At 45.7% G+C, this 10,474-nt stretch overlaps 1 protein-coding gene across 2 annotated transcripts in view; it reads left to right on the top strand.

Annotated features, from left to right (window-relative positions):
* slc6a17 (solute carrier family 6 member 17) overlaps positions 1 to 9,039 on the top strand; it is a 22,227-nt gene extending 13,188 nt beyond the window's left edge. For both annotated transcript variants that reach the window (XM_060050215.1, XM_060050223.1), the window contains 7 exons: positions 403 to 644; positions 1,024 to 1,216; positions 2,503 to 2,695; positions 3,187 to 3,346; positions 3,882 to 4,044; positions 4,616 to 6,305; positions 6,357 to 9,039. In XM_060050215.1, coding sequence (XP_059906198.1) covers positions 403 to 644; positions 1,024 to 1,216; positions 2,503 to 2,695; positions 3,187 to 3,346; positions 3,882 to 4,044; positions 4,616 to 4,978 — 1,314 coding nt within the window. In that variant the 3' untranslated portion in view covers positions 4,979 to 6,305; positions 6,357 to 9,039. The remainder of the gene's footprint in view (positions 1 to 402; positions 645 to 1,023; positions 1,217 to 2,502; positions 2,696 to 3,186; positions 3,347 to 3,881; positions 4,045 to 4,615; positions 6,306 to 6,356) is intronic.
* Positions 9,040 to 10,474: the final 1,435 nt, after the last annotated feature.

The raw sequence follows: 10,474 nt of genomic DNA, 5'->3' as shown, positions 1-10,474 counted from the left end.
TTCCTTCCTTCTATGATTCCTTATCCACTGACTCTAGTCAACTAGCTCTGTAAGTTTCATTCCATCAGCCGTTACCATCCTTAACAAAGAACTACCCATGGTCAGATAGATGTATGCAGTTAGGCACTTTATGTATTTTACTCATTTATGTATTTACATCTTTTAACTCCTCTCTGGAGCAAACTGGACTGATTTCATAGTTTTAACTTATATATTCCTATTTCTATCTATTACTGTGCATAGTAACTAATATCTGTGATGTCTGTGTATTTTTGGTGTGTTTTGTATGCCGCTGTCAGAGACAAATTTCCATTTTTATGTAAAGTTTGATGGACGTTAAAGAAGTCTAAGTCTAAGTATCAATCCCTAACCAACGGTATCCTGTTCCTCGTGTCACCACAGCTGGAGAAGATGCTGGAGCCCCAGGTCTGGCGAGAGGCGGCCACCCAGGTGTTCTTCGCCCTGGGCCTGGGCTTTGGCGGCGTCATCGCCTTCTCCAGCTACAACAAGCGGGACAACAACTGCCACTTCGACGCGGCGCTGGTGTCCATCATCAACTTCGTCACGTCCATCTTGGCCACGCTGGTGGTGTTTGCCGTCCTGGGCTTCAAGGCCAACGTGATGAACGAGAAGTGTGTCGTGGAGTGAGTGTAGCTTTTTGTTGTGTAGCGCGTGGTTTGTTGTGTCCGCATAGCGTCAACTGTTAAATTCCATGACAAGGTCAGGAAACTGAGCTCCCTTTTATTCATTTGTTTTATTGAGATTGATATGGCTCTGGTATTGTATTTTTGTATTTTTTGTATTTTTACTATGGACATAATGGGAAAGAATGGACATCATACTGTGAACATTGAAACATTTGTGTCAAGCAACTGGCATCCTAAATGTTCCAATCTTTATTTAATTGAGTCGAATATTTGATTTGATAGAATGTTTTCTGATACTGAGTGTGTTTAAAGTTTGGTTGAAGGACTGAATATGCAAGTCAGAAACGGTGGTTGACGTGTCCTCTGCCTCCCCCAGGAACGCGGAGAAGATCCTGGGATACCTGAACACGGGGGTGCTGAGCCGAGAGCTCATCCCCCCACACATCAACTTCTCCCACCTGACCAGCGAGGACTACAGCGAGATGTACGGCGTCATCAAGACGGTCACGGAGGAGGACTTCCCTCAGCTCGGTCTGGACGCCTGCCTGCTGGCCGACGAGCTCAACAAGGTGAGCTGGGGGGGGGGGGGGGGGGGGGGGCGCATGGAGACTCGCTGGGTGAACGAAAGCGCTGGGCTCCATCATCCCGTGTATGTTTACTGTTCACGAGAGAAGCCTAGATGTGTTTGTATGCATACAAATATGAAAACGGTGTATATCTCTTAAAGGTGACATATAATGCTACCAGGTGTGATTAGCTTTACAAGCCGTTTTGAAAATCTGCCTCTTCACAAGTGGCCGTGTCCACCTAGATGTGTGTTGGATAGATTAGTCTACCAGCCTACCAGTTTGCTACTAGTGTACTAGTAGCAAACGTTGCTCATCTATCCGTCTCTAATCACACTCACACTTGGTGGTATAATATGTCACCTTTAAGAACATTTTAATGGAAACAATGTGAAAGCAAGAAAATGTAAATCAGGACAACATTCTATGTCTGAATGGTTGTCCAGATGTGCTTCAGTTTGAAGAACAAGGATTAGTCATGGAACAGGGTAAAAAGAGAGAGACTGGCTGGAGAGTGTTTTAGTCTATACTGAGAGTGAGAGATAGTGACATTAGTCCGATTATTTCTATGTAAACTGCAATCAACACGCGTGCAATCATGCATGTGTTCGTGTAAGTAATCATGTAAGTACGGCTACGCCCTTAATCATGTAAGTCTTCCAAGGACGGGCTCTCAGATCAAGCTGATTGAAAATGCTTTAAGATCTTTAATGTAATAAGACATCGCCCGGGGAAGGATTCCCCCAGACCCCCCTACTGAATAGCGGAAGCCCCGATAGTGGATAAGTCGTTGATATCATGTGATAAATCATTGTTTTTTAAAACAATACAGGTTATAGTATCTTCTGCAAACGCTTGGTTCCACACTGTTTACATGAAGAGAATACTGCTGCCTGACATTCTCCATTTCCCTTCCGGCCCTCCATCTGATGTTTGCACAACATGGGTGTCCAATGTCTGAAAACAATCTTATCATAGCGAATAATGATGTCAGGGAAAAATCGACTTCCACTTTTCCCTTACTTATCTCATGCCAAAAAAACGAGGGCCGTTTTGAAATAAGAATATTGGGTCTTTTCCCGGCCGTTCCACTCATTGTCAAGTCATTCTGTGGTTAAATGAAATAAAGTTGCACAGATTGTAAGATACAGTGTCATTGGGAGGTCATTTTCAAACAGGGATTTCCCAACAGCGTTTCATTTCCTGCACATACCATGAACAGCTGATTAGGCACAACAGCCACATGATTCCTGCCCATAACCACCATCGGATGTGCTCCTCTCTCCCAGGCGGTGCAGGGCACGGGGCTGGCCTTCATCGCCTTCACCGAGGCCATGACCCACTTCCCTGCTAGCCCCTTCTGGTCGGTCATGTTCTTCTTCATGCTCATCAACCTTGGCCTGGGCAGCATGATCGGCACCATGACGGGCATCACCACCCCCATACTGGACGCCTTCAAGATACGCAAGGAGATCCTGTGTGGTACGTGGGGATGGGGCTGGGGTCCTGGTGGTAGCCGTAGCTCGGTAAGAATGAGGAGCACTTGAAAGGATTCAGCAAGATGGGAATAAGATAGTAGTTATTAGTTATTAGTGTGGTGTGTTGCATACAAAGTTCAATTAAGCGTTTTGTTGGTCTCTGAGGAAATCAGAGAGGAGAAGTTGACTGCCTTTTAGGAGTCTGTAGGGCTTACATCAAGGCGGGACCAAGAATCTGGATACCTGGATATTTAAACACCTATATATCCCAGTGTTTTAGGAGATACAAATCCCAATTTTCTCCTAAAATCATCTTTCTCCTTATTATGTTTGTTTCTTTCCCTCCAACTTCCAACCTGAACCTCATGGAAAACAAAAGCAAAAAACTTCCCATCATAAACTATCAGATTCACACATCACCCTGTCATCCACAAGCATCCCGGGAATCACGTAATCCCGTCTCAACCCCCTCTATATATCTCTGCTCTTCCACAGTGGTGTGCTGCATCATCGCCTTCTTCCTGGGCCTGCTGTTTGTCCAGCGCTCCGGGAACTACTTTGTGGCCATGTTTGACGACTACTCCGCTGGCCTGCCGCTCACCATTGTGGTGTTCCTGGAGAACATCTCCGTGGCCTGGATCTACGGCACCGAGAGGTGAGGCCCCTATATCCACCGGGCGTTCCGTTGTGCAGATCTTCATGGTGGATGTATTCTGGGTCATTTTGGGTGTGGTTTTAAATGTGCAAAAATGGGTTTCTACTGCACCTTCACATGTATTAAGTTTATTCAAATACAATCTCTTTGTTATTTAATCGGTGTAAATAAAACAAATCAAAAAGAGAACCTATGCTAGACTCACACACAGATAGGACGTGCATTTTTACCTCGGCAATAACTAAAGGTGTGATGTCCAGAATGAGTTATATGTCAGATAAGGACTGCAAAGGACCCCATTCACCTCAAATGATTACAGTATAGCTTCTCAGGAAGGCATTCCCAATTTTTTATCTGACACAAGTTAATCTCATCCCTTCAGTTCCACCCTTCATTGTTCACTCCCCAACCGACTAACCTTTCCTCCTTCCCTCCTTCCTTTTATCCAACCTACTATTGTGTCTTTATCCTCCTCCCGTTCTACCCCTCTTCATCCCTTCCTCGTGGCCTCCCTCCCTCTCTGTCCGGCTTCCAGGTTCATGCAGGACCTGCAGGACATGCTGGGCTTCAGACCCTACTCCTTCTACTTCTACATGTGGAAGTTTGTGTCCCCCGCTATCCTGGTGGTGCTCATCGTGGCCACCGTCATCGAGATGGCCGTCAGCCCCGCGGGCTACAACGCCTGGATCGAAGCCGAGGTCAGTAAGCCCCCTGAAGCCCTCGTGAGGCGCCGCACATGTGACTCACTGAGGGAAGGATTAGAGGTTCAGAATCTCTATGATCTTTCCGTTGACGGAGGCAAAGCACTCGTTCTTTCCGAAAGCTAGAGATCTACCACAGGCTACATGAGAGTGTGTCTGTGTGTATGTGTTGACACTAGCAAGAGACAGTGAGAGAGACAGAGCGAGAGTGCCAGAGACAGAGGGGAGAGAGAGTGAGGGAGGGAGAGATCGCCAGCACTGTTAGACCTCGGTTAATATTCCGTTTAGTCAGCCAACCCTCAGACATGGCTGAGCTCTAGTGTTTTGTACATTCCGTCCGACTGCTGCTCCTCTCGCGGTCTCTCTCTCTCCACCACATTACCTCTCTGCTGTTCGTTGGTCTTGTTTTTATTTTACAGACAAACCACACTCAACCCCACTTCCCAACCCCGCTAATCTCTCCTTCCATCTCTTGGCTCCCTCTTCTCCCTCCTCTCTTCCCTCTGTTGTTCTCCTTTGTTCCACCTCCCCTCCGTCTTTTCCCTTTCCCCCCCCCCACCAACGGCAGGGCTCGGAGCGCTTCATGAACTACCCGCCCTGGGCGCTGGGCATGGCCTACGCCCTCATCCTCGCGGCCCTGCTGCCGCTGCCCATCGTCTTCATCGCCCGCCGCTTCAACCTGCTGTCGGACGGCTCCAACAAGCTGTCAGTGTCGTACCGCAAGGGCATGATGAAGGACATCTCCAACCTGGAGGAGCAGGACGAGCAGCGCTTCATCCTGGGCAAGGGCCCCAACGAGGCCCCCTCCCCGAGCCCGGCCCACCGCCCCTACCTGGGGCCCGGCGGCGCCCAGGAGATGACCAACACCAGCTACGGCACCAGCACCAAGACAGGCTACCAGAACATCGGCTCCCCGGAGTCACAGTTATGATCAGCTCAGTCTGTATCACGCACCCCCCCCCCCCAACCAACCAACCCAACCCCCAGTCCAGTGCTGTCTCTGATGGTGGATACGGGGCCAGCTTTACAGTGAGAGAGAGAGAGAGAGAGAGAGAGAGAGAGAGAGAGAGAGAGAGAGAGAGAGAGGGAGAGAGAGAGAGGGAGAGAGAGAGAGAGAGGGAGAGAGAGAGAGAGAGAGAGAGAGAGAGAGAGAGAGAGAGGAGAGAGAGGGAGAGAGAGAGAGAGAGAGAGGGAGATAGGAGGTAGAGGAAACAAAACAAGTCCAATAACTGCACAGGTTGAGGATGGACAAAGGGAGGGTTGCAGCAGTGCGCACGTCTTGGTCGTACTGATTTAGTGTTTGACGTTTCTTTTGTGTTGCTTACATGTGCTCACGCCTCTCCCCCTTACCTTACCGAATCCTCTTTCTACCTCACAGTCCCATTCTGTGATGCCAACCACATTTCACATTTGTTTTAACAGAGTGAAGGAGATATAGAGGAGGATCTAGCAAATACACAAGATATCGTCTGAAAGGTTGTTGTTGGGCTGAGAAGCTTAGCCAGGGTCTACATGGCTGTCTCTAAGGTTAAGATGTATAGACCTGCTGCAGCGCTTTTGTATTGCCAGGATTCATTTATGCCTTAGCAGCCAAGGTTGACCTACTTTCTGCAACACTTGCTGTTTCGTCTGGTACTAATACAAAGGACGGTCAGTCATAGGGATGTGTTCGAAGAAGACTTAGATAAACTGTGTGATGTTTCAGTCAGAGCTTCAGCTCATTCAAGCTGTTGTATATGTTGGGCTCAGCCAGGTGAATAAGCTTCCAAGTTGACAGTAAATCCTCAATCTCTTCAATGTCCTGTAATGCTGTTATCCCACAGCATTACAAACACTACTCAATAACAGTATGTCCCAGCCACCACTAGTGATGCGAAGCAAGGGGAAAACAGTGTTACTAAGCGATGCAACTTAAATTAAATTAAATTTAGTCAAATTAAACTGAAACACATGGCCAGTCAAGAGAGTGCTTAAAGAAGTGGCCCACTCCCTTTGACTTTGTTTTCCCTGTCGATGTACTAAACACTGTGTATATATAGACACATGTTTTGCAGCGATCAAGGCTTAGATGTCTCATCATTGTGAACATAGTGAACACACAGTCCAACAGCACAACATCTGTTCCATGAGCCGACACGTTAAAACACATCCCTTCTCCGTCAACACACACAGAAGCCCTTTCTGTCTCGAGAGGATCCCTGAGCCTTTACACAACACGGTGGCCCTTTGAGTCAGAACACATCCCTCTCTCTCTCTCTGTTGAGGGGCAGAGCTGCTGCCAACACACTGCACTCTGATTTCCCTCCTAGCTGCAGCCGGCTACACAATGCTAAACATGGACTCCCTGCTAGATAAGGGCAGAGGGTTACACCAACTCACCCAGGCCAATAGCATGCGGGCAGATTATCAGGCTAGCTTGAGGTAGTGCATGTGGGTGTGGTTGGCACATTTCGGAGAAGAGGGAGGTGTGTATGTGTGATATGCAGTGTGTGTGTGTGTGTGTGTGTGTGTGTGTGTGTGTGTGTGTGTGTGTGTGTGTGTTTGTGTGTGAGTTAGGGAAGAGGGCTCTGGGTGCGAAGATGTCAATGTGACTGGCGGTGTGTATGTGTGTGTGACGTGTGTATATGTGTCACTATGGGACATGGGGAGCGTGATTATCTCTGCATGTAAGTAGATGTGTCAGAGTGACAGAGAGGCAAGTGGAAGTGGATTTTGTGTATATTTGACCCGTGTCCATGCAAATCTCACATAGTTTATCCGCTTGTCTGTTTGCCAATAGACCAGCTTTGTGTACGTGCGTGTGTGTGTGTGTGTGTGTGTGTGTGTGTGTGTGTGTGTGTGTGTGTGTGTGTGTGTGTGTGTGTGTGTGTGTGTATGTGGGGGGGGGGGGTGGCTGTGTGTGTTTCTGCTCCCTAACAATATTTTGGTGATGAATCGTCCTTTGATATATCATGGGGAACGTTGTTGCGTTGCCTTGCCTACCGATCCCAGCAATACAATAAGAAAAAGTGACAGCCAGTTCAAACCCTGTGTCTGTTGTCGCCACAGCACACTGACTTTGTTATTGGGGGCTCAAGACAAAGTGCACTGCCGAGCCACAGTCCCACCAAGGCTAGATCGGATCTCAGCAGATTCTTATGTACATTCCTAAAACTTTACCCACTGCAGTTTATGTTTTCGTCTGCACAGCAACTACACTTGAATATGTCTGTTTTGTGTGTTGATTGAGGTGTGAAAACTTAGCTTTTTTGTGTGTGTTGTATGAAAATCTGTGTTTAGAGATATACAAGCTAGAGAAAATCTGTGGCGTTTGTGGCTTTAATACACAATTCACGCCACTAGGTGTCGCTGTTGTCCTAAAAAGAAGCTGTTAGCAGCAGCAGCAGCTAACTTGCTCTGCCCCAGCCGCTGGGCATGGATGATACTGAGCAGGTGTGTGCAAGTGTGTGTTGAAGCACAGTTGGTGCCTCATATTAAGCGGGTCTTTTGTCTTATGGGCCTTTTACACTTTATTTCTTATGTTATGTACAGTTGTCCATCATGAAGTGATTTTTCGTGGACATGTCTTCTCTTCACCTGAGCACTTTAATTACGTGGAGATCCTGGACTTATAGCTCAAACATGGAAACGCATCGGAAATTTAGTTTGGTGAAAAAGGGCACACACACAAGGTAGCCTTAGCCTATGAATGCACAAACCAAGCACCAAGCAAACATATTAATGTCACACACTAATTAAAATGAGCACATTGAAGAAAGCACATGAAAGTAAACACATGGGAGGGGATAGAAAATGTTGCCTTGAGGATATTTTAACAGTTTGGGTCTATTCATCTTATTAAAAAAAAAAAAAAAGTGATAGCAGTCAATTTATATAACAAAATCTGTACATCTATGTGATTCCTGTGCTCTCTATATGAGAAATATTTACGTCATCTTGCATGCATCGATCTTGGTTGGACCACTGAGTAGGTCCTACAAGCCACAATGAGTCATTGTTCAATTAAAACAGCAGCCCGCTATTGTCAAACCAAAGGATGTAGGACCTACTCAATGTTGGATAAATAATGGAGAACACTTAATTAATTCAGAGCCATGAAAGTACTCAGATTTCAGAGACATATTAAAACTATAATTGAGGAAATCTGTTTTGGTGAACCTTGTGTGGCCTGCTGTTCTCGCCATTGTTACCAAATTAACCAATTGAAGCTGATGTTGATTAAAAAATAGACATAGTTGAGCCATGTTAGTGTTGTGACTCCAGGGTCTATTTGTGTTGTCAATGTGTCCTATGTAATGTAATTCTAGTTCAAAGCACAGTCAAACAACAGACAGGTCTATAGGGTATTTATTTCACTGTGCAAAATCTTCATAAACGAATTGCAATTAGTGGTATTTATTGTGTGAAAATATATATGTACATTTTGACCAATGATCGTTGAATATCAAATGTAAGAGTGACAGAGTGTATACTTGACCTGTAAATAATATCTGTATATTTTGAAAATCCAGATTTTTTGTAAGTAATGAGGTTTTGGTGTCTGTCTGTAGTGTGTGTGTGTGTGTGTGTGTGTGTGTGTGTGTGTGTGTGTGTGTGTGTGTGTGTGTGTGTGTGTGTGTGTGTGTGTGTGTGTGTGTGTGTGTGTGTGTGTGTGTGTGTGTGTGTGTGGTTATAAATAATACAGGTAGATCTTGGTGTTTAAAGTGTGTCCGTGTGTGTTTTTCCTCTCTACCTTCAGTGTTGTCATCTTAATCTATAGAGCAGTAGGGTTGTCAGGATGAGTTGGGGGCCCCTGATGTACTCTTCTGTGTGTTGTGATGGGCCACTTCTCACCAGAACAACGTCTTGGTTTCATCACACATTCAACAAACTTGAAATATTCTTCATCATAAACAAGCCAATACAATGATGAACTGAAGCAATCTTGGGAGGGCTGTTTACTCTACTAACAGAAGGAGCAGAATAGGAAATTAAAGTTACACTTTTACAAAAGATTATTGGGTTGCGTCATTTCTTTTGGTTTGGTTCGACATTATCTAAAAGCTTAAATTTCTCAGAAGAATAATTGTTTGAAAAACCCTTCCCTTACAATAAAACACGTCTTTAAGGCTAGAGTATATATATATATATATAATATATACATATATATACATACATCAAATGCAATCTTTTAATACTATCTGCCTCTCCTGCTGTTACAGACCTGGTATAGAGGCAGGAGGCATTTTGGAAGTTGTAGTTTATATATATATAAACTTAGCACAAAAAGTAAGGACAAAAAATCAGGTGCCAATCAGGCACCTGATTGGCAGCACCTGGGGGTACCAGAAGCTCAAAACAAGTGTCAATATCAACAGCAAAATAACCTGTTTGGCAATGGCAGAAAAGATTTGGGCAAATTTTTCATTGGCGCAACCCACATTTGGTTTATTATTTCTCTGTGGTAACAATGCTTTTTGGCAATAAATCTTATACCGTTGGAAAGCCTGTATAGTTACAGCTTACAGCTTATTCTGCCATTGACTCGTTTGGTGTTTGGTGGATTGGATGATTGAAGTTTGAAGAAACAAGACATATTGGCAATTAAACAATTTATTCATTTCACAAACAGGAGCCTCAGTAGCGTGTGGAAGAACCATACACAGCCACAACAGCCTGGCACCTCCTCATGCTGGTCACCAGCCTGGTCACACACTGCTGTGGGATGGCATCCCATTCTTCAACCAGCATTTGTCGCAAGTCAGCCAACGTGGTTGTGTCGGTCACTCTGGCACGAACAGCACGTCCAAGATGATCCCACAAGTTTTCTATGGGGTTGAGGTCAGGACTGCTAGAAGTCCATTCCATCCTCTCCACTCCCACATTCTGGAGGTAGTCTCTGATAAACCCCGCCCTGCTGGGGCGAGCGTTGTCCTCTTGGAGGAGAGTACGGTCCCAGACTGTGGAGATATGGGATTGCCACTGGTTGTAGAATCTCATCTCTATATCTCACTGCATTGAGATTGCCTCCAATGATGACAAGCCTCGTTTTTCCAGAAGAAGACTGAAGACTGAATGCTGACAGGGTGATGAAACGGTCTTCTTGGGGTGGCGTCTTCTTGGGACGCCCGCTTCGCGGCCTGTCTTTGACATCCCCCGTTATATGGAACTTGGCCTTGAGTTTGGAGAGGGTACTAGGGCTCACTCCAAATAATGCCGCAACTTGGTTTTGCGGAACACCAGCTTGAAGTTGCCTGGGGGTACCAGACGCTCAAAACAAGTGTCAATATCAACAGCAAAATAACCTGTTTGGCAATGGCAGAAAAGATTTGGGCTAATTTTCCATTGGTGCAACCCACATACTCAGCGCTGCTGCTCACGCCACAAATGCATGTTCCTTACAAATGGGGCACCATTTGAAAGGGAACTAAACAGGCTTTCCAACGGT

The sequence above is a fragment of the Gadus macrocephalus genome, chromosome 1 (genome assembly GCF_031168955.1).
Source record: "Gadus macrocephalus chromosome 1, ASM3116895v1".
NCBI classification, from domain to species: Eukaryota; Metazoa; Chordata; class Actinopteri; order Gadiformes; family Gadidae; genus Gadus; species Gadus macrocephalus.
The sequence above is the reverse complement of the archived record's forward strand: the minus strand, read 5'-3'. Positions and strand labels throughout refer to the sequence as shown.